The sequence below is a fragment of the Elgaria multicarinata genome, chromosome 10, assembly GCF_023053635.1.
Source record: "Elgaria multicarinata webbii isolate HBS135686 ecotype San Diego chromosome 10, rElgMul1.1.pri, whole genome shotgun sequence".
Lineage (NCBI taxonomy): Eukaryota > Metazoa > Chordata > Lepidosauria > Squamata > Anguidae > Elgaria > Elgaria multicarinata.
Window position 1 is genome coordinate 88,318,973 of NC_086180.1, and position 27,912 is coordinate 88,346,884.

Consider the following 27,912-nt stretch of genomic DNA (forward strand, 5'->3'; position numbering starts at 1 on the left):
TAAAGGAGTGGACCCTTCCCTTCCATAGCTGTGTGAGAGTCTCTCATGCATCAGTTCACCATCGTTTCATTCCATCCATCCAGGAGACTCCACAGACACAGAGAGGACTATGTGGAAAGAAGTGCTGAGTTTGCAGATGGTTTGCTCTCAAAAGCGTTGAAAGACATTCAGTCCGGAGCACTGGACATTAATAAAGCAGGCATACTTTATGGCATACCTCAAAAAACTTTACTTCTCCACTTAGAAGCCTTACCAGCAGGAAAGCCTGCACCCTTTAAAAACAAAACTCGAGATTTAAATGACAGTTATTCTTATAAAGACAGTAAAGAAACTTGTGCAGTGCTGCAAAAAGTAGCCTTGTGGGCAAAAGCTCAAGCAGAGCGCACAGAAAAAAGTAAACTCAGTCTACTTGAAACCTCAGAATTAAGATTCCCAACAGCTTCCAGTTACCTCCACCAGTTAACTCTACAAAGAATGGTCACTCAATTTAAAGAAAAAAATGAAAGTGTACAATATGAAACATCAGCTCCAACTGTACAGTTAAAAATTCCTCAGCTAAGAATCAGCGCTGTTCCCAAACAACAGCCTGATAGCGCTGGACTTCTGGATGTTATGTACCATGTTTCCAAAACCTCATCAGTCTTAGAAGGATCAGCTCTTCACAAATTGAAAAATATACTCCCTAAGCAGAACAAAATTGAATGTTCTGCATCTGTAACTCAGTCAAGTGTTGACTCCTATTTTCTGCATGGGGACCTCTCTCCTCTGTGTCTTAATACTAAGAACGGAATTGTTGATGGCACCTCTGAATCCACAGAAGATGGCAAGGATAATAAGCAACCAAGAAAAAAACGTGGTCGCTACCGACAGTATGATCATGAAATAATGGAGGAAGCTATCACAATGGTAATGAGTGGAAAAATGAGTGTTTCCAAAGCACAAGGAATATATGGGGTACCTCACAGCACTTTAGAATACAAAGTTAAAGAAAGATCTGGGACACTGAAGACTCCGCCGAAGAAGAAGCTCCGATTACCAGACACTGGGTTGTTTAATATAACCGATTCAGGGACTGGCACCTGCAAAAATAGCAGCAAGCCTATGTAGTTTAATTTGTTAGAAACTTGTGTGTGTGCGTGTGTGTGCGTGCGTGCGTGCATGTGCGTGTGTGTGCACGCCTGTGTGTAAACATACACACATGAGAAATAAATGTTCACTTAGACAGAAGACATGAAATTTTACAGTTCAGAAACCACATACATGCCTTTTTGAAAAATAATTTTATTCAGGGTTTTCACTGTGGACAAAATGATAGAATTGATCACAATTGTGATAGTTTGTATTTAATATAATCCTTGTACAAATAAGTGAAAAAGATTCAGGTTTTATTTAGTAGTCATTAGCATAAAATGTTTGGAATAACATGTATTTGTCATGTGAAACGTTATTTTTTACTGATGAAGAGTGACCCTAGCCATTCAAAAATCCATCTTATTAAGGACATACGATTGATGCTTTGAAGAGAGTTATGCCTCTCGGAATATTTTCAGAAGTTGCAAGTAACTGAAAATATACAAATCAAGGGAAATTTAAAGAGGACAGCTCTAGTTTCTTAACCTGGAAACTGAAGTATTAGTTGAACACAGACTTTTGTATGGAAGAGAAAGTTCATCAAAGCTTAACATCTGATATAGATAAAAGCATTTCATTTTAAAAAGTGTGTGTTAGGTATAAAACTGGGTTCTTATAATTTTATTGTTGGTTTAGCAAGAAATTGGTGTTTACAAAATATATACTTGTGAAAACTGACAAATTTAGTGTAGCTATAGAAATGATTAACTATTAAATAAGATGGAATACTAAAGGCATAAAATTTAACTGTTTTCCTTTAGTGTGGAAAATAAGCTAACTTGTAAGGGTTAAAGATGAAAGTTGGAATGCAGATTAGAGCATGTTCATAATGTGCACAGAATGAGCTTGAGAATGGTTATTTTGATTTAAGTGTGCTGGTTAGTTAGTTGGTGTTATGACTACTTACATTTATTTAAGGATTGTGTAACACTCCTATTGAAAGACCTCACTATAACAGTAATGTATTTGCTGCTGTGACATTTCAAAACTTTTTCAGTTTATCAAAATGAACATCAGGTTTTCATTTTGGTGGGCCGATACATCATCACTTTGCTAATAACCAAATTTGCAGTTCAGGGTCTTGATAGAATTACAGATACAAAACAGTGAAACTGTTTTGAACTTTCAGTACTAGAAATTCTTTGTATAGTTACTATTTGGAAAATGGGCAATTCCTTTTAGATATATAACTTTTCATAGACTCTCAGAGGACCAGTTATCTTTAGATTACAGTTTTCAAACAAACTTCAGAGTATTCATATTGGGAATGATTCTTCCCTCTGGAGATAATCCGATAGGGTTCATAGGTTTGTGTTGTTCTCCTCTCCTCTTCTAGCAAATGTGCAGGTAACACTCCAGCGTAGTTTGCGGGTGATGGGAAATCTCTCTGCGCTTTCCATAACTCTGTGCAGCCTCACCCCCCCACCATCCATTAAGTCAGGTTATACAAGCTGTGGAGCTAGTGTATCTTGACCAAGTTGGCAGGGTGGGGAGCTTTATGAAGATATGGAAGAGACGCTCTGATCTGGTTCACACGTAATGGCTAACTCTGGGTTAAACAACCCATAGTTAGCTGTGGCTGTGCCAGAGCATAACGCTGCCTCCCACACATTTGTCACCTCTGCTTTACATCCACTTCCTGAAACAATCCAGGAAACCCCCATTCCTGGGTTGTTGGTGTGATATGCAGACCTGGCACAATGGGTTGTTTAACAAACAACAAACGATGGGTTCAAATTCTGGCTTGTTTCAGAAATTCCTGGGATATTTCCAAAAGCAGGAGCCGGTGAGCGAATGTGAGCCTCACAAACAACCCATGGGTGGTTTGATTGTGTGAACCTTTCCCAATTCCTGAAAATGGTCCATTGTACATAGTCCTCTACATGCATGTGGACTGAGGGAGGAAGCACAGCAACAGAGTTCCCTTGAGCCTAGGGGGAGTCTTCTGTGTGTGGGCAGTGTGCCTCACCATAACCATTGGATTTTATATACAGTGTAACTTGGTTATACTATTCAATCATATCTGCGTACAAATAAAGACGTCCATGGCCTTTTTCATTGAAAAACTAGATTTTTATGGGGAAGCTTGCAATTTCCAGAAGCTTTATCTATTTTGCCCATATGTGTGTGATGGAACACATTTTAACTCACATTTGATATAACATTACATTATTTAGACTCCGTGAATTATAACATCTAAATTCACATCTCATAATTTTTAAAGTATGCCATTCACCTCAATTGGTAGTGTTTCATAATAAACTAGGGAGAGAATCAGTCCATAATAATTTTTTAAAATTGGAGTGACTTACAAAAAAGGCAACAAAACTGTGTAATTTTGGCCTCCTAGATCTGTGCTGAACCTTCTTCCGCTCAATTGCGTATTAGGAAACAAATCCTTTTTTAAAAAAGATGTTGTATTAGTTACGTTAAGAGACCATCGAATATCAGGTGTCAAGGTCATCTTTAATTTTAAAGAACTAAGCCATATTTTTGTCTGAAGTAGAATTACTAATTTGTTGTATCTTTCTCCAATAGAAAACAAAATAACAAGATTTCACAAACTTTCTAGAATTTTACTTGGAGGACTATTGGAACTTTTAGTTCATTACTTCATATGTAGGATCCAAAGGACCACTTGTGGTGTTCCACACATACATCTGAGCTTTTCCAACTGTGTCTTGCTGCTGCAGTTTCTTACTTCCCCCCAAAAGCTGTTCCTGAGGGTTAAGGGACCCTCAGAATCAGTATGTGGATGTGCACAGTGGGGCAAGGCGGGTAATGCAGCAGTGTTGAGTGTGGGAATTGGCTTTCCCACTAGTGCACCGGGCCTCTTGGATCCCAGCCCTTTTTAATTTCTCAAGACAATATTAGATTTTAGTCAGAGATGTATATCAAAGACAAGTTACAATACTCTTTTAATATCATTTAAAAGGTGGCCTGACCAAAAAGTAACAGGATTCATAAAATCAGGGATCATTTTGCTATTGACTTTAACAGTGGTAGTTTTGTATGTAATATTATAATTAATTTTCAGCATTTTAGTACTTGTATTTATTTTTGGCCAGAAATAGTATATTAAAATATTTTTTGATAGTTTGTAGATAATGCTCAACCTGTGAGTTTTAAAAAGAAAATTATTTCTAATGAATAGGCTGAACCTTTAATTATACAACTGAGGAAAGGCAGGGAAATACATACTCCCCTTATCCATCCCTAATGTATTCATTTAAACGGTTGTTTAAATTATAATTTTGAAGTACTTTTAAAATTTAGTTGCCAGTTGCTACTTAGAAATTGACAAGTGTCTGAAAATTCATATTTCAGCAGACTTTTAAATGAAGGTGAAAGCAAACCCTACATGCTTTCTACTTGTTTGAATGTTTCTCAAGTATTTTATATTAAAAAACAGTGCCTCTGTTTTTAGAACTACTGCTCAGTAAAGTTGTTTAAACCATTTCTGGTAGCTAATGACTATTTTATATTAAATTAAATTGTATATTAACTTTAGTGAGACTGATTTTTTTTGTTGTTTACAGTACAAATACCTGTATTTGTGTTTTTTTTTAATTGCAGTATTTCCATTGTTGCAGTAATTTAGTAAAACTCTGTGGCTGCCTTGATTTTTGACAGATTTTGTTAATAACTGATTTCTAGGCAATTAGTTCTATTTATGCATAAATCAATTGCACTATAATTCATGAATTATTTATTACAATATTTTCTAATGAATTCCATGTATTTGTCTTGTGTTGTAAATGTACTGTAATTCTGTTTCCTCTTTGTGTTGTTATATTTCTAAATCTGATTGTATGAATTTGTTAATGTGTTTCTATGTTGTAATTTTTAGTAAAGCACTTCAATGCTTTTGCACATAAATTTACAACACTGATGTGTGATTGATTTGCTCATTCAGTAAAAAAGAAAAATACTTTATGTTGGCTGATTTGATTGACTCCATGGGCATAATTGCACTGGTGTAATAAGATAATAATAGCATTTTTACACACAACAATGAAGCACAAGCATTTCACACAAGGAAAGACATTTCACATATGGGCCACTTTCCTTTTGCACAGATTCCTATCATTTCACTGGGATGTGTGCAGGAGAACGTCCCAACAGATTGTGCCCATGGTTTGTTAGATTTCAGTGATGGTAGCAACATAAAAATGTAATATTCTACCAGTTCTCAACTGCAGATATTTTACAATTCACTATCACATTTGTAATCAACCTCAATTTCCAGTATTCCTTAAATGTACGTATTTATTTGTACATGATTGTATTAATAAATACATATTACTCTGTTCATGGAAATGCAGTGAATAGCTTTATAACATTTTTCTACCATGTGGAGAAAAAGAATACAGGACTGGGGACTGTAGAGACAGAATCAAGAAGTGATACATATTAGGGGAAGTGTATAATGCATATATGGAATAGTATGTAATAATAATATTTACCTTTGATATCCGAACAAAAATATAACATTATTACATGTGTAACCTAATTTATGCATGTCCACTATATGTACATTGAGATTCAGTTTTTGTACTTTGAAAACAGGCTGGAAAATTCAACAGAAAAATTAAATTATTCCATGTATACATTATACATTTACCCCAATATGCATGATCTTCTGATTCTGTCTCTACAGTCTCCATCACTGAGAGGAGTCATACCTTTAAATACACTTTTTCAAAGATAACCTCTTTCAATGTTGGTTCCCTTATAAGATGAAACATATTATGTGCACTTCCACATTTAGAGTTTGAGAAATATATTTCTCATTATATGGGGAGCTCTGAAATATTAATATTAATATAAATAAAAACATGTTATGCATATGCTTGCAGAAATTATTTATGTTCATACACGTGTGCCTGCTTCTATTCTAGCCTAATATATTGGGCTGGCTCACACGTCAGGTTTGCATGACACGACAAGCCACAGCATGACCCCACCGCATCTTGCATATTAAAAATGGTGGCTGGCAGGCAATTCAGATCTCTGCCAGTGAATTAACCCACAGTGGTTTACAATGATGGGTGAACTGGGTTGTTGAGATCGGCTATGTATGTTTATAGAGCACATCTTGAAACAATAGGTTTGCAAGATTATACATTTCATAGATTTTCCATGGCTTTCTCATTGGAAAGCGATCTTGCCCATGTTGACCTAGTTCTATAAATGGTTTATCTAAGGCAGGACAGAACGTTATTTTGTCAAACAGTGTTTCTCTAAACAGGTTAGAACTTACAGGGGAGGATCAGCAAAGGGCTGAGGGTACTGAATCAATTCTTGCCAGTTATCCCTAACAAATTCTTCCTCCAAACAGATTTTCCCCTCAGCCAGTCCTAATTCCAGTTTCGGAGCCTGACTAGAGGAAAAAAACCAATACATACCCATAGGGAAGCATATGTAAGAGAAAAGCAGCAGGGAAGAGTGAACCCTCCTCTCTACCGATTCTCCCATGCAAATACCCCTACATTAGTGTTCGACAAACATAGCGTTGGGAGCCTTGCTTCCCTTGTTCTACCTGAATCTGCCCTCAGCACCGCTGAGTGCAAGTCAATAGTCTTAGGTTTGTATTATATCAGCTAACTCCTGGCCTCTGAAGAGATTGTCTCTGCACGTGTAGATGTTTAGACTTGATACTGAAAGCGTTCAAAAGGTCATCTACCTCATTAAAAGAAAGTGCTGTGAACAATTTAGCTACCAATAACAAGATTTATTTCTATACAGCACATGTTTCACACCCAATTATTTCTATCAACAGACCTTGCGGTGCTAGTCCAATTGCACATAAACATATGTACATATGAATTTGATTTATAAAGATTCAGATCAATTGTCCATCCAAACCACTTTTGTCTATGCTATGTTGACTGGCAGTATTTCTCTAAAGTCTCAGGGAGAGGTGTTTCCTAGCCCTCCTGCCTCTGAGATGTTATAGCTAGAGATATTTGGGGCTGAACCTATAACCTTGTGTATGCTTCAGACATATGCCTTAGCACAGAGCTCTTTTGATTGCCCGAATTTTGACTGGCTTGTTCAGAAAAGCTTGAGCCACCATAAGAATCTGCTCTATAACTTTGGTAATACTTAACTGTTTTTGTACTTTGGGAGATTTTTTTAAATCTAGTAACTGATTGAGATAGTGTAAAGTTGTGGAGAAATTAAGTATTCTTTAGACCAGAACAAAACCGCTTGGGAGTCGAAAAAATACTAATGTTACAAGTGATAAGATAAAGTATATACATAATATTAAATCTTGAAATGTTTTTTTCTGCATTCCACAAGATTAAAGCTTGTAAATACTGAATATAGAAAACTGATAATATGAATACCTAGTGCCATGTTCAGAGTTTGGTGATATGTTTGAAAATACATACTTTTCTGAAACAGAATTATATTAATATAATTAATTTTCTTTTACTTACAAATATTGATAGGAATTAATGATTGAGATTGCAATTCAGCAATTTTGTTCTTAAAACTCTATTTACTTTCTGCTATGGGTTATTAACTTTTCAGTTTGAATTAATCATTAGGTAAGTAGTAAGTTTTTAATATTCTTTAGACAGCAAGAACATTCACTAAATAAGCTGAAGTCTTATTTAGACGTAGATCCTTATAGCTTTAAGATAAAGCCAGGGAGGGCCTTCAGACACTGTTGGCCTATAGCTCCCATCTGCTCATTCAGCATGGTTAGCGGTCAGGGATGATAGGAGTTCAGTCCAACAACATCTGGAGGCCCATAGGTTAAATCATAGGTTAAACAAATTTGCACCAATTTCATGGGCCTCCTCTATTTGGAAATCAAAATACATGCACACACATACTGGATGCTATTTACATTTAATTGCCTCAGTAATGCAATTACCTTTTAAAATGGCACTCAACTTCATAAAATTGTCCCAATACAGTTGCACCTTGTAGGTACCCATAAGGATTTTACCATTTATTTAAATCAGGAGTGGGTAACATGTAGACTCCTTGTGGGGCAGGGGGGGGCAGCCTGTATTGCAGCCCCCGCCACCCCCAAGTTGAATTTCCATGGCAGCTGTGGCCAAAAAGCTGAATTTCTAAAACAAATTCATATCCCCCTGGGCTTCTGGAAGTACGCACCTCCTTGTGCACCTTGTTTTAAAGTGAAAATTCACTGGCATTTCAATGAAGGGTGTGGCCCCCAGAAATCGGTCTGAAGTTGCCAACTCCTGCTTGAGTTCCAGAAGAGGAATACATAGGTGCTTCTGTCTTTGGAGTTAATGGTGAAGCCCATCATTTAAAGGTTTATTTTTACATTTTTGTGAAAAAGGAGTTAAAGGACACACATTTTTTATGGTACTGCAGTTTTGTTTTTGTTTTTTAGAAAAGACTATCTTTTCACAGCAATATCTGCAATTGATTGCTATGTAAAGTAAATATTCCAGCACTACATAGCATCCTTTCAAACAAGCTTTTTTAAAATTTATACTGAAGAGCACACTGGGCTGTGCTATTAGAGTATTTAGAAAGAGATTGGCCATAATCCAGCCCATATTAAACACCTTTATTAAATATTGATAGTTAAACACATGACTAATGTCCTTAATTACAGAAGTCTTCTCGACATAAAAGGAAAGAATGCATTTCTGATTCTACTGTAGCTTTCCTATATAAGCTTCAAAATTACATTTAATATTGGTGTTTTAATTCAGATTTACTTCACAGTAAGGGCTGCTTCACAAATGGCCAGTTTCCTACATAGATATGACACTCAAGTAATTAGTTGTATGTACAATGTTATGTGAAATAAAGAGATGAAATCTCCGGAGATTGAAATAGTTTTACTCCAAGGAGTAAAACTACTTTTTTTTTTTTCAACAACTTGAAGTTTTGTCTCTTTATTCCACTGGGCATTTTGGGTGTTTTCCAATTCTATTTGATTATGTACATTGTCATGTCTTGTAAATGCAAATGTTTATATTTTGTTGCATGTACTTGTGGTAGGAAATCATCCATAAATTGTGGTTTCTTGCTGTGTTGTGTGTACCTGTAGAACAAAAGGTCCTTTAGGGTACATGTGATTTCCTACTTAGAAGTGATATTTTGGAGAGGAAATTGCCACGTGTAAAGCAGCCTGATTTCAAAATAGCTTAAATGTGTTTAAAATGCTCTTAGGATCATAAACATAATGTGTCTATTGTTTCAATTAAAGTATCTCCCTGGAATAATATAGAAAATAATAATAATAATAATAATAATAATAATAATAATAATAATAATAATAATAATAATAATTCAATTTATACACTGCCTATCTATAAAATACCCTAGGTAGTAATTTATTATTTCTATAGTTGCTGTTAGACTGCTGAATGAAAAATGCAATTAAATGCATGTTTTATATCAGAAAACCCATCTCACTAATATTTTTTATGTGCCAAGTTAATTTTTTCTCCCCTAAAGTTGTATTGCTTAACATTAGCAGAATTACTCATTCTTACATGTTTTCCATATACTGCATGTAAAAAACCACTGGAAGTATAAGATGTGATATTACAGTTTTGGTACCTTAGCATAACTAGTCTTCAGTCATATTAACTGTAATTTACTTTTTGTTTTGATCTGCTTTTTGTTTTCAGTTCAAGTACAGCAGCTGATGCAAAATCAGAGGGAGCATCTATATTCGAAAGAGGAAACTCTGCTCTAAGCAAGGTTTTGGCATCGTTATGCTTGTACCATTGCCATCAGATTTTAGCTATGTTGAAATTTTTAATCCAAGATCCATGTATCCGTTCAGTTTGCAATTGCCAACTGCTGCATACTATGTATTCTGGAACATCTGAAGATGATGTGCACATTCCAGTCTGCAGTTGTGATGTCCACATGCTAATGAAAAGGTGCTGTTTAAAAAATCAAAGACCAAATACTTGTTTACCACCTCTGTCAGTCTGTGGGAAAGATATGGATTGTTTGTCATGCCAGTCTGTGGCTGTTGGATATTTCAATACGGTGGTAAACAAAGGGAATCCTGTGCCTTCTAGTCCTCATCGATGCTGCCTCAAACCATTACAACAGTGTAAGACCGACTCCGCAAGAGCAGCTCTTAGTACACATCTCTTTCCAACTGGTCAAAAGATTAACAAAGCTAGAAGAGGACGTAGCCCTTCACCACCTCCATTATCACCTGTGGAAGCTGATGAATATGATTCTTTGAAGGAATCGGTTGAAGGTTCTCTAGCTTTAGATAACAGACTTGAAATGATTAGTAACCAGCCTCCATACCTCTTGCCAGCTGAAAGGGCTTTTTCTGTGTGTGAACAGAAAGATAAAGTATGTGTCACAGAAGTGTCTGATAAATTGGATGAAACCTTTCAAAGTGCAAATCAAGAAAATAGCCTTATAAATTCTGATAAACTTGAAAAAGTTGAAAATGCTACCGCATTTCAAGATTTAATGGATCGAATCAATGAGAAATTAAAATCAATAGAAACTACTGAAACAGCAAATCTTGCAAAATTTTCTAAAACTGATGGGAGATCAGACGATATTAAATTGCGGAGCTTCATAACATCTCTCTTACATGATGCTAAGGTAAACGACTACAATTTTATGGAGTTATTGAATCAACATGAGAAAGAAGTGGAAAATAAAATTGTCCAAACAAGATTTCGCAAGCGGCAAGAAACCTTATTTGCAATGCATAATTCCCCTGATTCATCTCTGTTTAGACGTCAGTCTTTGCAAATCAAGAGGGAACTAGCTAGTCTTGATGAAACCTTCATAAGGAAAAAGGCAAGTTCAGAGAGAATTGCAAAGAAGCCTACAAAGAATGACAAACTATCACCAAACAAAATTGACAATCATAATAGTACATTAGAAGACCTTGCTTTACAAAATCATGAAAATAAAGAAAGGCTATTTTCTCCCACTAAATCAAATTCTTTGCCAATATATCAGGAAGAGTCACTGGAACTACCTCTGAATAATTCAGAAACTAATTCTGGTTTTGTGGCAATTTCAGAAAATAACTCAACATCCCAAACCAACTCGGCTAAAATACAAGGAAACTGTGGAGTTGAATTATATATGGATCCAGACAGGACCAAACATAACATTATCCCTCCTATGTGGTGCTCAGTGTATGTAACAAACAATTTTTTATTTCAAAAATCTTCAAAGACAAAAAAACTTCCTAACTATATGGAAAGAGATAAAATACGTAAAGGTTTTCAGGCCAAAACATGTAGCAATGAAGATATAAATAAGATTGTACGAAACACAAATCTACATGTTGTTGTAGAACGTTTGGAAGATACAATAAACATGGCCCAAAAGACTAAAAAACCATTGTTTAACGGTTATAAAATATCCAGCAAATTGAAAGACATTCACAACTGTGATGTTAACAATAATTCTAAAAGTGGTCTTCTTATTAGTATGAATGAAACTGGAAGTAAGGGACAATATGTGTTATCAAAAGGTCATGTGCCATGTAGCAATAGTAGCAAAAAGGAATGTGTTTCAAAAAAAGAAAAAGTATCTGATGAAGGATATAAAAGCCTTTTGAAATCATCAACCTTTGATTCAGATATATTGATTTCTAATCACGAAGAGTTACAAACAAGTTCTGATGCTGGGGATAATTCACCAATGCTAAATTACACTAGTCCAATAAAACTTATGTTCCTTTCAGAGATTAACAGTAGTGAAGGAGTCAAATACACGCTAACCTCTGTAAACGATTCTTCTAAATTAAACATTGATCTTTATTCTGTTGAGGGGAAAACAAGTCTGCTGTCAGAAAAACAGTTGGACGCAAGGAATCCTGCTAAAAATGTTTCTATTGATGAATGTGTCTATGGTGAAAATAGTCAAAAACCGGAAGTGAATTCTGTTTTTCCTACAATAATTGCTAATGATATGAACACTGATGAACATAAGCCAAAAGAACCTGTAGAACAAAACAGCAATGGATCCTCCCTGAAAAGAAAACCTGGCCGGCCCAAAAAAATAGGTCCTCAAGTTGTGAAACAGGTTAAGCGACCGATTGGGCGACCTCCAAAGCCTAAAGTGGATGTTGCTGAAAATGCCAGTGGCCCGAGTGATTCCATTGGTGCTAGGAAAAGTGCCAGCTGTAATGCAGACGTTCTAGAGGAGGAGAACGTTAACAAAAATATTACTGTGACAATTGTCTTTGGAAGGTCACGAAGGACTAAGCGGTGTGTTTCTGAAGGTAGCCTGAATGTAGTCAATGTGGTGCCAGGTCCTCACAGTGATTGTGATGCTGTATGTGAGTCTGCTCAAGTGAGACAGAACTCTGAAATCAAGAATGATTTGACCCCCCCAGAAAGTGTGCTCAATTCTGCAACAGAAAAGACCTCTGCATGTGGTTATGAGTATGTTAGACCTCTAGAGAGTAGCCCAGTACTACCATCCCATTGCAGCAATATCGTGAGACCAAACCAAAAGCCTTTAAATATAGTTAGAAAACCTGGGAGACCCGCAAAAGTAAAAATATCTGGCATATCAGTGACTGTTAATCAGATTTCATCTCAGGAAAGAAAAGTGAGTATTAACAGCTGTCTGCCTCCTTTAGAACAAGAGACTGTGTTAGAAAAATATATATCATCTGAGAATGATAAGCAGTGCAATACGTTGGATGTTTCAAAAAGCTTTTGGAAAGATACAAGCGAGGAATTTTCACACAAGATTACAATAGCCTCAAAAAAGCCTGAAATCCCTTTGAGGCAATCTCTTAGAGATAGAAGACCATCACTGCCTTTCTTACATTCGTTAGCATCTTCTAGCACATTATCTTGTAGACGTGCCTTTTTACACAAATCATATAAACTCTGTTTGAAAAATGCTAAAGATCAAAAAATTAAGCATCACTCAGACATGACACCCAAACATATCTCAGTAAAAAAAAATCCAGAAAATGCAAAAACAGGTTCTGAGAATAATACATTCCAGCCCATTAATGAAATGTCTTCAGATCCCATCATTTCATCTAATTCTTCCCTTAGGTGGTGGGATTCTTCCATTCCTAATGATTCCTTGTTAAAAGAACTAAACAGTAGGTATGACCAGATAACAAATACTTGGTTGCATGTGAATGGAGAAGAATTTGAAAAATGTCTGTATGACAAAGGGTGTCATATTGAGCAAGACTGTAGCATGAAAGTACCAAACCCTTTGGACTCCTGCATTTTACAGCTTGAACATTCACCTATAAAAATGCTTTTCCAGAAAAAATGCAATATAGATGAACTCTGTACATGGTTTATGCAAACAACAGAAACACAATCACTGTCATTAGTGAGAAAAGCAAATGCTCGAAATCCTTTTGAAGTAATTAGTACAAGGCAATTTAAAATGGGAACAAGACAATATGATTGTAATACTAGTCCTTTGAGAAAGCACTTTAAAAAATTTGCACTATCCACACCTTCAAAATCAGCAGGGAAGTTACAAATTCTACATAACATAGTCAGGTCTCATGTCTTAAACAGGAAACGTAACTTCACATTAGCTAAATTACAAAGAACCAAATTTCAGAATTTACAACATGATCGGTGGAGACAAGTGAAAAAAATGTATAATCATGGAACAAGTGACTGGAAATCAAAAAGAAATTTGCGACTCTTCTGTCAAAGCCAATGTTTTGCTAATGCAAAAAGAGAAATTGACAGCAAAATGGGCACGAGCCATGGGAATAGTGCAGTAGAAATTAAATCGCCCACAGTTTTGATCGAATCCCATAGAATCACTTCATCAGCTGGGAATGAATTCAGAGATGCATTTTTTCAACAGAAAACACAATTTTCTGACCTCAGCACAAAGCCTGGCTTAATAAATAATTGTAGACCAAGCACACAGTCGGCATTTTGCAACCAGCAAAATACTGGGAATGCGCAGTCCCCTGGTGAACTTGGTGAAGGTGCATGGAGAGGCAAAACCTTTAAGGATTGTAGAATATTTTTGAAGAAAATCAGTCCTGTTGAAGAGCAACATCCATTTAACAAAAACCCTGCTGTTTGCACTCCAGAATCTGTTGATCGTAGCACCAGTCAGAGCTACTTTCAGGAAAAAAGGCATTGTACTTTGAGGTCCCATTCTGCCAAGCAAAGCATGCCTGCCCGCTGTGAAAACGACGCAGCGCCATCTGAAGGAGCTAAGCATCCCGGTTCGGTTAAAGGGCTGCATGCTGAACAAGATGGCAAGAAATCAAGCAAGCGCGTCACTTTCGATGATGGCCCTACTGAGGCTCCTAAAAGAAATAATAATAAGAGGAGGAGGATGCAATGCAAGCTCACTGACCTGAATATAAGAAAAAGGAATGAGAGGCGATTATGCAGCGCTGGCCAAGTATCAAGTTGTTATTCAAAGTACCAGCTAGGTAAGTTTGATCTCATCTCCCCCTCACCCTTTTACAAAATTGTACTAAACTTACATTCAAATAGAATAAACAAAGGAAAATACTTATTATAGCAAAGTAGTAAAAACCTTTAGGGAAACTATAATTTCTAACTACATAATGCTAAAAGTGCAACCTAAATGATGATTTCCTGTATAAAATAGAATTTCACATTCACTTTTATAGTTGGGTGTTTTAAAACATTCTGAGCAGAGTCCAGAGAAAGTTAGGCATACCCCAGTTCTATTTAAGGTACACTTTAAATAGAAATGATCCTTAAAATCTGATATGTATATGGAAAGCAGAGTTCCTTTGCAGATTGGCTGCTGGGTATGCAAAAGGATGCTGTGTGTGTGTGGCTCCTGTGGCTGGATCCCTGCATCCAGCAACGTACCAGTGTGCATGGTGGCCTTTCTTGAACTGGAGCTGTATGTGAAGTTCCAAATAGATGACTGACACAATCAGCTTGGGACAGGACTAATCATGTATTGGGATAAAACTCTGCCCCTCCCCACTCTGATAGTATTATGAAAATATAGTGCTGACCATCTATCGGGCAAGTGCACCTACACATTCTTACGGTACTGCTTGGAAACCATACCAATTAAGATAAGAGTGCTAACTTACCGTACAACGCAGAGCAAAAATATGTTCATGATAAAGATGTGATTAAATAAAAGGCTTTAATGTATAACAAAGAACATTAAATGTTGTAAACCGCCCAGAGAGCTTCGGCTGTGGGGCGGTATATAAATGTAATTAAATAAATAAATAAACCTTGCTGCTCAGAAGCTTCTGTATCAGAGGCTTCCTAGATTCCTGTGCCCTGCCGGGCAGAAGCTGACAGAGTGGGAGGAGCTACGGAGGCAATTGCTGCCTTCCCATTCTCTAATCTCCTTTATTTTTGCTGGATGGGATTTTCAGCCCATCTAGCAAGGGCGCTTGTGAGTGGAGGGGAAGGAGGCGGGAGGAGGCTCTGGTTAAATCATTTCCTGGCCTCGCCAGTCTCTTCCCCTCACCACCCACTAGAACACCCCCCTTTTTTCCCATCTGCAAGGTCAATTTTCTGACCTTGAAGAAGCAATTTGCACTTTTCTCTCCAGGCTGGCTGCAAGGGGTCAAGAGCTGGATCTCCAGCTCTCACTTCCCAGGTTGGAGCTCTGAAGCCATGCTAAATTGGGGAAGGAGCTAAAATGTGTTATAGTAAATTTGAATATAAGCTGAATGAGGTGCTCTTCATTTTTAATATGTTCTACCCCATTTTAGTAGAATGTTTAGTAAGATAATTTAAACGTTTTTGTTCCTTAAATGAAACAAGAGATGAACTGTGTGCAGTTGATTCCCTCGGCATTTATTTCTATTCTTCCCAAGAATAAAAGTGCTATCCAAACATACTGTAAAGAAGTGGGGTAGGATATTATCTATATTGGGATTTGTAGAGGACTTTATCTTGAATATGTTCTTTGAGTGTATTCAGTTTGAACCATACTCAAAAACCATAAAGGAACTGAGGTCACTGTCATAAAATAAGGCCTATTTTTAAAAAAAAAATAAATCATGGGTATACAAAGAGCTCTCTCGTGGTTGCTGTTTTTGTTTCTAGGCTAGAGTGGCCAGTTTGCAAGGCAGAGGTTATGCCTGTTTATTTAAATAACACGAAGCATCAATAGAATTCCAGCTGCTGCGTTTCTATCCCTGTTGGTGTCTTGGCCCATGCTCTTTCTCTACCTATTACAGAAAGCACAATTTCCATGTACACATTAGTGGTAGGAAAAGTAGAGAAGCCAGGGGACAAGTGAAGCAATAAGGACCGAAGATGTAGCAGCCCCAAACTCTACTGACGCTTCAGAACGTTTGAAGAGATAGACAAGAGCTCCAGATTGTCAGCTAGCAACCATAAAGTAGAAACCACGCACATCCAGATCTTATTGAAAGCACAGATACATTTAAATTGGCAAAAAATGATGCTTACTATAACACAATTGCATCTTGAGAAATAACTTTGTCCTATGCTTTTAAGAAAAAACTGATAACTTTTTCATAGTCGTTCATTATTTCACTTTAGATTTCCATTGTGTTTTTTGCTGTTTCTGTTCCTTCTCTGTTGTTCAACATTTCCCATACATTAGCATTTAAAGAAAATGTATCAAAACTCATCTGGCAACTTCGAAACCAGGGCAAAAATCACTTCAGATTTGCCTCTATTTTACAGTTCAGTTCTGATTGTATCAAATTGTACCATACAATTAGAATTTAACCACCCTCATCCAGTGATTGCAAGGAAGTACCCAACTTCAATACAGGTCTTTGTCTGTAGGACTCATCATTATAGCAGAAATACAAGAAATCAGTATATGAAAATGGCCTTAGTGGGAAGCCCCAGTAACAACTTGGAGTATACAGGTTATAGTATTGGAGGACTGTTATCTATTTTTAAACAAATATTTCAAGCAGGGGTTGAAAGGTTACTTAAAAGGTTGTCACACAGAGGAGGGCCGAGATCTCTTCTCGATCCTCTCAGAGTGCAGGACACGGAATAACGGGCTCAAGTTAAAGGAAGCCAGATTCCAGCCGGACTTCAGGAAAAACTTCCTGACTGTTACCTAGGGAGGTTGTGGGCTCTCCCACACTAGAGGCCTTCAAGAGGCAGCTGGACAACCATCTGTCAGGGATGCTTTAGGGTGGATTCCTGCATTGAGCAGGGGGTTGGACTCGATGGCCTTGTAGGCCCCTTCCAACTCTGCTATTCAATGATTCTACTTCTAGGAAGGAAAGGTGGATTTCTTCTCCCCTCTGGTGTTTCAAACTATGTGATTTTTCCTCAGAAAAAATACATATTCTTTTGGCCTGTTTATTGGTGCGATATAATAGTGGCTATTACTAAAACAGTACAGTCATGTGCAAGTCTACTCAGACATAAGCTTCATTAAGTTAAATGGGACTTGCTCCCAGGAAGATGTGTATAGGACCGCAGTCTAAATGGGTTTATGCATTAAAGTGGGGATGTTGAAGCTCAGGCACGGAATTCCAATCCAGCCCTCTGGTGCTCCCCGGAACGCCGATCATTTGGTGGCTTCTCAGCTTTTGTGCGTCTCTACCCCCCACCTCCCATTCTAAATGTGTGAAATGCCTCTCTGGTGCTGAAATACGCTGGTATTTTGGGCTTTGCCTCTTTTCACTTTAGTCCCACCCACCACTGGGATGTAGTCCCACAAGAGCTTCCCCAAAATGGAATTCAGCCCTCAAGGAGGTTCTGAAACCACCACTACCCTGCCCTGTACTAGACAGAAGTCAAAAGGGGCTGCAAGTGAACTAAACAGAATCTGCTAATCAGATTTTAATCACTAAATTAAACTGATTTAGTAAATGTGTAAATAAACACATCCTTGATTTAAAAATAGGCATATTTTGGGAAAATATTTAAGATTTCAGAACATTAAAATTATACAACAAATTAGAGAAAACATTACAACATGTAGCTGTCATTCTGCTGTAGTGTTTCCAACAAAGAGAAACATGCAGAGTTTACAGGGGACTTAAAAGAAGTTTACGTTACCACAGTTGTTTTCTTCTTGCTTGCTTCACAGCAGCAGCAGGTCTTTTGTGGAAACAAAATAGAAATCAGAAGCATAGTGCTTCTGTACATGTATGCCTCCCTCATAAAAACACAAGAACTGTACAAATCAACTGTTATTTCGCGAGCTGCTGTAGGGTTCAATTTAAAGGTGTCAGGAGGACTACTCTAGCCTGACCCCCTTTCCAAACTCACTTAGGGTCTCCAAAGTGGCAAGTAAGACCAAATTCCTGTTGGCAAGTTAAGCATGCCTCATCCTCCTTCCCAACAACCCATCCCATCCAAGAAATGTGGAGACCATCCACCGTGAGCTGTCATGTTCTCTATGCCAGCAGCCACATCACCTGCCTCTTCCAGTTGCTCAAGCAACCAACTGTGCTTTGATGGAGCGCTTGCCCCATCAAGGGCCCTTGCCCATTGTGAATGGCATCCTTAATGTAAAGTGGAGACGTGGGCATAGACTTCATGGTATGCTCAGGGGGTAATAGGTAAATACACAATTTGGCTGAATATTTTAATCAGAGATCAAGGTTTTAATTAATTCTATTGATGAATCAATTCAAATCACATAGAAGCTATAAGAATAAATTTGGTGTGGGAAAAATTAAGAGGTGACCGTCTGTGTCGATAACATTGCTATCATTGCTTTATAAGGCATAAAAAAGAAAATCACAATAGATGCCCTTAAAATCCAGTGCTTCCTTGTAGTTTAACCTTGAATGTCACTAATATCAGAACTTTTGAGCTTGCTGAAACTTGTCCCTTCTGCTACTGAAATCTGGCATGGTGCCTCAAGCTTTTCTTTTTGTTTATTAAACAGGAACTTAGGATGTGGAAACATAAGAAAAGCCCCACCATATCATACCAAAGCCCTATCCTGTCCGGCATCCTCTTCCTTACGGTGGCCGGCCAGATGCCTATCAGAAGCCCAAAAGCAGGGCATGAGGGCAAAAGCTCCCTAGCAACTTGTATTTAGAGGCATACCGCCTTCATTTCTTGAGGTAGTATATAGCAGGGAGGGGGCACCTCATACCCTGGGGAAATTTGATCCCCTTCTGGAGTTCCCCAGATTCCGTGCCCCCTTTCCCCTGAACGCCAATAATCCAGTAGTTTTCCAGCCTTTGCACATTTTTTTCCAATTCTAAACTTTTGAAATGTCTCTCCTAACCTACTGTCGTTAAGAGCTTTAAACTAAAATATCCTGGAATTTTGGCTCACCCTTTTTGCCTTTGGTCTTGCCCACCATTGAATTCAGCCCTCAAACTGAAAGGGGTTCTCCACTCCTAGTACATAGCCAGCGTTACAAGTAAACACTGATAGCCTTATCCTTCATGAATTTGTCTAATCCCCATTCAAAGCCATTTAAATTGGCGGTAATCACATTTTGTAGTGGGAAATTCCATAGTCTAACTATGTGATAGAATACTCCGTTTTGCTTGTCCTGAACCTTCCACCATTAAGCTTCATTGGATGATCCTGGGTTCTAGTATTATTAGAAGTGGAGAAAAACTCTCCCTGTACACTTTCTCCACTCCATGCGTAATTTTATGCACCTCTATTACGGTATGTCCCCACTTACTGGACTTTTTGTAAACGAAAATGCCCCAAAGGTTGTGACCTTTTCCCATCGGGATTTTGGTGAAGGTCCTTGATCATTTAGATCAACCTTTTTCTGCACCTTTTCCAACCCTAAGATATCCTTTTTGAGGTGCCGTGACCAGAATTGTGCTCAGCATTCCAAGTGTGGTCACACCATAGATTTGTATAAATGCATAGTGTTTGGGGTCTAACATTCATGCAGTTTTGACTCCTGTTCTTATTTATTTATTATTTATTAATTACATTTCTATACCGCCCAATAGCCGGAGCTCTCTGGGCGGTTCACAAAAATTAAAAACATTAAAAGTATGAAACAACAGTATAAAACCATAATATAAAATACAACATAAAAGCTCAACCAGATAAAAAGAGCAGCAATGCAAAATTACGAATTTAAAACACCAAGTTAAAATTTATTTATAGACTGTTAAAATGCTGGGAGAATAAAAAGGCGTCTAAAAGCATATAATTTAGGTGCCAAGCGAACCTCCTTAGGGAGCTCATTCCACAGCTGGGGTGCCACAGCAGAAGAAGGCCCTCCTCCTGGTAGCCACCTGCCTCACTTCCTTTGGCAGGGGCTCACAGAGAAGGACCCCTGAGGATGACCTAAATAACTCAATATCTTGTGGTGTCTAGCAGCCCTGAAGGATGCAACCACTTAAGTATGTAACCAAGGCACTAAAGTAATCTTGCGCATGAAACTTAATCTGGTTTTTAATGCTAATGAAAAGTCTTTATTGCTTACGATGTACATTCGTTTTCTCTCTGCGTTCTGCCCTGCGTATTTTAATTCTCGTGTAGCATATAGTAGTTTACATGTACTTTTAATGTCATGTATCAAAAAGTTTTTAAGAGTTTTAAGACGATCAGTTTAAATCATGAAATACCTTATATTGATAGTGTAGGTGATAATTACTTTTAAAGTCAGCTTACAACTTTATAAATATTGCCTGTTTGACGCACTGACAGCTACTGAATTTCTCAGTATATTTTCAGCACAGTCTAACCAAAGTTAAGTTCTCAGATCCCATTGATTTCATTGGAAGAGGTTAAAGTTGTGCTTAACTTTCCCATTAAACTCACTGGGACTTTGGAGTATTTAACTTGGCTGGATCATGTCTTTTGTTTCATAATAGTGCAAGCCTATGCCTGTTCACTCAGAAGAGCTATTGAGTTCAGTGGGTTAGGCCATGTATAGGATTGCAGCCTATAAGAAAAATTGCATTTGACTTACTACTACTGGAACTAGTTTGCACTAGTTTGCACTTATGCCAGATTTATTAGTATTGTCACCACACACATACACACACGTATGAAGTCCAGGTTTTAATTGCTGCTTTCTTTTTTATAGGGCCTCTTAAACCTGTTGGACTGCCTTTGATGGGTGGATTTGCAAGCAGAGCTGTTGAATATTCCATGATCCCATTTCACTTGCCTCTTCATGGAAGCTCCTAAGTCTAAAAGTAAAACCCATGAATGGTCAAGATGAGTCCATGTCACATAGTCCCTAATAAGCATGCAATACTGTGAATGATTGTAAATATATATATATATGAGCAAGTCATTGCTGTAATAACTAAACAAACTTCTTCAAAGAGCTAGACACTAAATTCCTTCTGGAGGTTGTATTTAATTGAGGTGTAGTTGAGGTTGCTAGAAAGAAGCATGTTTCACCTGGACTAAAAACTCTTTCAGGCACAGTCTGCTGGGAAACTGCCCTGGAAGTTTGCATCCATTCTTATTACAAGAAAGCATCTTACGACGGACTTCTGAACGTGCATGCCAAAGTCTCTTAAGAATGGTTAGCCATTCAGTTGTGATGCCCAGAAGTTGCATGCTTGACAAAATGGCTTCCAGAGTTTTTTTTTCCAAATGTATAGTAAAATAGAATTGTTGTCCGAACTGTTTTTGTGACATTTTGCATGCATCTTAAAATATGAGTCTTAAGATGCATGTTTGGTTTTTTCCTCAAAAAAACCCAATGGAAACAACCCTGCAGAAGATCTGATATAGCAGCTTCAGAAACCTCTCTCTGGTGTGGTTGAGATTGTTATAATGAGCCCAATCTGTGTTTATGTGTATTTTGTGTTACGATTAGCTTTTTGTCTGCAGAGCTTCCATAAAATTACCCCTTTGATGGGCAATTGGTTTGCAAGTTGTTTGATTATAAGGGATCTTTACTGGATACCCTGGACTTCTGCACTGTTACCTCACCTGAGACAGGATTCAGGAATGTAACTGTGGAAGTTATGGGCTTAATTAGATTCCATATGGAGACACTGGCATTCCTAGATGAGAGAGAAAATGAATATAAGTCACTGGGGTTGGCATGGTTTGAGCCTTATTTCGCAGTGTTGGAAGGGCTTTTCCCAATCTAGGCAAGTGAGCATTATAGGTGCACATCTGTATTGACAGGGCTGTGCCAAGACATTTTGCTGCCTGAAGCAAAGGAAAAGTTGGAGCCTCCCTCCCATTACATGTAGTAAAGCTGACTGGATTGGCAGTTGAATCTTACTTCAGCACTGGCAGCAGAACAGCATCCTTCACCGTACCCAAGGATAGCAGAGCTTAAGGCAACACAGGGCAGGCTGCATGGCTCACACACCTCTGTCCTCCCAACACCGAACTGCCTGAAGCAGCTGCCTCACTCTGCTTAATGTAAAGCCAGTCCCATTTTGATTATTTTAGCCAAAGCCTGTGCCTACACCCAGCTCTCTCTTGTCAGTCCAGGGTACTAGTCCGCAAAGTATGGGATGTAATTGAGTGCAGAGCGAACTGGGGGTTTCTTGAAACTATTGTTCTATATCTACTGGGGCTGATGTTACCCCCTGAATATGAGCTATAAATAGCTTGAATACATCGCTTGCAACACAGAGTTTCAAGATGATAGTTCCAGTAATAACTCTACCTCTGCACCCACTTACCAATTACATATCGTACTTCATCTTAGTTAAGTGGGATTCTTTTTGGTGGACTGTGGAAGTCTCCAAGATCTCAAGTTTGCAAAAAGTTGTTTAGGCTGAAGGGAAAGAGGATGTACTTCCAAGGAGGCTGAAATATTTTCCTCTCTTGCCCTCCCCAGAGCCAAGCCTGCCAGGCTTTCATTCAATAGCAAAGACAATCATGTATGGCTTGGTCCATGTTGTAGTCTGCAACTCTGCTCTTTCTTCTCAGCCTGAGGTATCTGCACAGAAGCATCAAGAAATAGTCTAGCAAGGAGAGGTTTATGCACATGTATATTATGTGGATGGTGTTTCTTTAGTACTTGAGCTATAGTTTTGCTTTGCTTGATAAACTGATTTTTATTTTAGTTCATGGCCAACCCTACAGTGTGTAATCATAGTAAGCATTTCTTAAGAATTCTATCTCTGTATGTTCATCTACTCATTTTTTTTCAAATTATATTTTAAATGTATAAAAATGCCAGAATGTTTAAACATTTTGTAATGATTCAATATAAGTAGAAGAGACGGATTGTTACAGAGTTACAGTTGGCAAAGGTAACTGTAGGGTAAACCCATTGCAGGCTGGTTTCTACAGTATCTGTTCCAGCAGAATTATGTAAAACCTTGCAGTGTAAGGTATAATTTATGCTCCCTATAATGAAAAAAGGCACTTATAGACCTTCTAGAATTATAAATTCCCTTGTATGATTGCCCTGAAGTTTCTACACAAGTACCCTGAATTATAAATCCACAAAACTGTTAATCTCACTGATTTTACCCTGTCTTTTTTTGACCCAATGATTGGCAAGAGGGGCGGAGTTGCCTGTTCATTTTCCGGTAGAGAAGTCGATGAGGGATTCCATGAACACAGTATGCACAGATCCCTGAATTTTCATCCTGCTGTGCATGACAGATGTGGCGAATTTTTAATATCTCCATAGCAGTCTCTATTAACAGAGGGAGGAAACAGCCCATGGTAACATGCGTGTAGTGTGCTGTCAGAACTACGATCTTTTTAGTAAAATCAAGCAGTGCCCAACAGCTAGGAGTTCGTATTTACAGACTTGCAAGAGCACCCTTGTGCATTACCAAAGAGAGTCTAGAAAAAATGCAGAATGAATCTAAGTATTCAGTCATGTGTTTGTTCCATTTTGTTTTGAATTGGTTCACACATGACATTACCTTGTCCATTTCTTCAGTCTGGCTAGCCCTCTTGCATAGATACAACTGCAGTCTCCTAAAAATGTGGCTTTCCAACGAATACTGAAACTTAATTTGCATTCGCTTAATTGCTATTGTCTTTTTAAAACTTACCTCCCAGTTTCCCCCTCAATCCAGCATTACTTTGGCAAAGATTCAACTGGGAATAGTTACCAATGTAACATGTGGTTCTGCCCTAAGGTGGTGAAAGAATAAATTGTTCATAGACTGTTGTAGTACTGACCTCATTTATTTATTTAGAACAATTCTCTCCTGTTCCTGCACCAACTTGAAGCAGCCCACAATATAATAAAATCATATTGCTCAAATACAAAGACTGGTATGGCTTCAGCTATTGGGCAGTATAGAAATGTAATAAATATGTGTGGGAATTGGTAATTATGCCCGGACTGGCACTTAACTGGATTGATGTGCATTTTTGTAATCAAGTAGATTGCTCCAGCACAGTCCATACGTTTGCACTATGTTTTAAAATATGCACGTGTTTGTGTAGCAGCTACTGTATAGGACTTGTATCAGAATTAAAATCTCACTTCTGCCACTGACATGGAGTAGCTTTGAATAGTCACTAGTTCCACCCCCAATCCAGCTATAGTTACATGCAATCAGTGGTGCATATAAGGTAGCAGCCATACCTAGGGCTGCACATCTCTACTGTAGTGGTTGCTCCCAAGTGCAGCCCTTTATTTCACCCTATAAAAAAAAGAACAGCAACAGCTCAGGCATAGAGGACAATATAAGCATACACTTAACCTCTATCCCAATGATATACTTAAATCTGCTACTAGTTAGTGTCTGGCATAAGCAGAGGCAATTTATTTTGTCAATAGAACTCAAGTGGGATTTGCTGATACATACGTGCATAGTCCTCCCCTGGGTTCTGTTACTTGGTCAATTCTAGGGTGTTGGGAATTCTTTTCTTTTTTAAAAAATGTGTATAACTACAAGTAACTGTCCCTGACTAAAGTCTCTCTTCAGAATGAGCAAGAGGAACATGTGCAAGCAGAGGTTATGTAGAGATACATTATGAAGTAAAAATTGAGCATGCCAGGTGAAACACCCAAGCCCTTTCCCTACATTCACATGCTTGAATTCCAGCTGAGCTTCGGATAAAAGCTAACGGCACCATACGGCTGGTGCACAGCACTGCTGATCCTGGTGTGTGCATGGCTGGCCCTGCCAGTGGCAGCACAATGTACCTCTAGCACTGGCAGAGGCAATGTAGCACTCCCGAGGACAACCTCTCCAATGACCAGCAACACCAGATTCTGGAAGGCGCAACCTGACCCTTTCAAAAACTTTCCAGTTGTTTGGGAGCTTGGCCCCAGAAGCGCTACATCACTAGCAGTAGGGGTCATGCACAGCTGCAGTAGGGCAGTGTTGGATTCTACTGTTTCTACGACCCTTCCAATGTTCCTGTTTAAGTAGTACAGTAATATAACAGTCCTTTGCACAGAACCTTTGCATCATTGTACAGAACCATATTGTTTAGATTAGTTGCAGAGATTTGTTACCTTCTTTAAGGTACTGCCATCATGAACAACATGGTATAATTAAAGGCAAGCTGCAGTCACTAGAATAGTAAAATTGAGACTCTGACAAATCGGGATCTATGGTTAAAAGCCTAAAAACAAAATTTCCCATGTCACGTATTTACTCTTTATCCAGTTAACAGCTAAACAAATGAGCGAAATCCCAAAGTTCATAAAATTGCTCTGGAACGTCAGGGATGCTTGTGGGCTGTAGTGTGGGGGCAGAGACAGCAAAGTCCCCTTCTGTAAGCTCCCTTCCACTTGTAGTTCTCCAGATCCAACAAAATCTACCCTAGAGTTGTTCTAGTCTCCCTAATTACTTTCTGCCTATACAAGGCCCAAATTCAAACTTTTTCCATTTTGGGAAGAGTTGAACTTATGCGAAAACCACTATAACTTCTTAAGTTTACCAGTTATAAAAGAAGGCCAATGCTAATGACTGTTGATTCTTATTTCTGACGGACATCTAGGTTTTCACAGTAGTGGTCAAGTGGGATCTGTGTATGCTGATGTTGCCTCGTTAGGACTGTGATCCAACAACGGCAGCACTTGGATGAGCCAATGGAAATTCATATTTTTATTAATGCAATAAGTTAATCTACTTTGGATGATGATGATTGTAATTCAACTCCTGCCCTCCCCACAACCAGATTCTACAAATGAAAGTCTCTGAGAACTGGAACATATTTGACACAAAAGATAAGCAACCAACCATTGAAAATAATGATGTGCCTTAAATCTACCCATGGAGTAGAAGCTAAGTTTCATAACAGCATATCTGGTCAGCTGTATAGTTTTTAACCAAAAGCTCAAAAATGAAGAGAACAAGTAGTTTGCAGCTCTTCTTGCACTATTGTTTTGGACATTGTGTGCAATTTTTTCTGCTGAATAAGCATTTTGATCATGAAATGACATTCTGGGGCTGTAGCTTCATTGTAAACCACGAATATTATTCATTAGCTGTACCTCTTTGCGTGTACATACAAGTCTTCAGTATAGGTCATATAAGAATGAGATACTGTCTTTTTAACAGTATGTTGTAATTTTTCTATCCTTTTGCCGCTAATTATATATTCTCTCTGGTTTTATTTTGTGCACAGATGTTAATATATTTATGTAATGTGATGTGTAAAAGTTATTCATAAATTTTAATAGATAGTTTACCTTGGTGCAACGCTGTATAAAAATGCAAATGGTTTTTAAAATCTTAGATAATTAAGAAAACATACAGTATGCTTTTTAAATCATAATTTTCATTTATTCTATGAAAAGTCTTTCTTTTTTAAAAATCCTGAAAGGCCATTGATTGTAAAAGTAACAAACTCTTTAAAGAGTCATTTAACATGCCTTCTCTTTATCAACATTTTTACCAAGTGTTTGGTGGTGGGGATGACACTTTGTAGGAAGTTACATTAAACTGATTAAAATGGTTGTAAACTACTGACTTCTGTTGTTGTGTTTTACATGGTTAAGGTTTCCAGTTTGTTTTAACAATAGGTCACCTGGAGCTTGCAGCACAATCATGCAGCTACTCAAGATTTCAGTCCCAGATCCATGTTTGAATTTTCCCTGCCCTTATATTTTTGAATATATGGAATATTCCGCTTACAACAGCTTAAATAAACCATACATACAACTAACCATTCTAATATTCATGATTCACTCTCTGTCTTTTGATTTCAAACAAACTTACTATCAATACCGTTTGTGAATAAATGCTCTTACACAAGGAACAGGTAGTTCTTATTCTTACCTGGTTAGAGATCTTTATAGCCTGTTAGTCCTACAAGCAAGGTGCCTCAAGTGGTGGTGAGGATTCTTCTAATTCACTATACCGGGCAAGGAAGAGTGTGTCTTCATGATACTTTAGTTCTCAGAGACTAGATTTTGCTATTATTATTATATTTATTTGTATCCCGCCTTTTGCCTAATACTGGGCCTCAAGGCGGAATTCCAGAGCACTGGAGCAACCACCGAGAAGGCCCTCTCCCATGTTCCCACCAAGCGCACCTGTGAAGAAGGTGGGACTGAAAGAAGGGCCTCTCCAGAAGATCTCAAAGCACGGGCAGGCTCATAAGGGAGAATACAGTCTTTCAGATAACCTGGACCCGAACCATATAGAGCTTTATAGGTCATAACCAGCACTTTGAATTGTGCCCAGAAACAGACTGGAAACCAGTGGAGCTGTTTTAACAGGGGAGTTGTCTGCTCCCTGTAACCAGCCCCGGTCAACAATCTGGCTGCAGCTCTTTGAATCAGCTGGAATTTCCAAACACTCTTTAAAGGCAGCCCCATGTAGAGCGTGTTGCAGTAATCCAATCGGGATGTAACTAAGACGTGTCACCGTGGCCAGGTCTGACATCTCTAGGAACGGGCGCAGCTGGTGCACTAGCTTTAACTGTGCAAATGCACTCCTGGCCACCACCAAAACCTGGGCATCCAGGCTCAGGGCTGAATCCAGAAGTACACCCAAGCTGCAGACCTGTGTCTTCAGGGGGA

General features: G+C 38.1%; 1 protein-coding gene across 2 annotated transcripts in view; it reads left to right on the forward strand.

Moving 5' to 3' along the window:
- LCORL (ligand dependent nuclear receptor corepressor like) overlaps window positions 1-26,694 on the forward strand; it is a 96,086-nt gene extending 69,392 nt beyond the window's left edge. For both annotated transcript variants that reach the window (XM_063135333.1, XM_063135332.1), the window contains 2 exons: window positions 9,765-14,524; window positions 21,067-26,694. In XM_063135333.1, coding sequence (XP_062991403.1) covers window positions 9,765-14,524; window positions 21,067-21,170 — 4,864 coding nt within the window. In that variant the 3' untranslated portion in view covers window positions 21,171-26,694. The remainder of the gene's footprint in view (window positions 1-9,764; window positions 14,525-21,066) is intronic.
- Window positions 26,695-27,912: the final 1,218 nt, after the last annotated feature.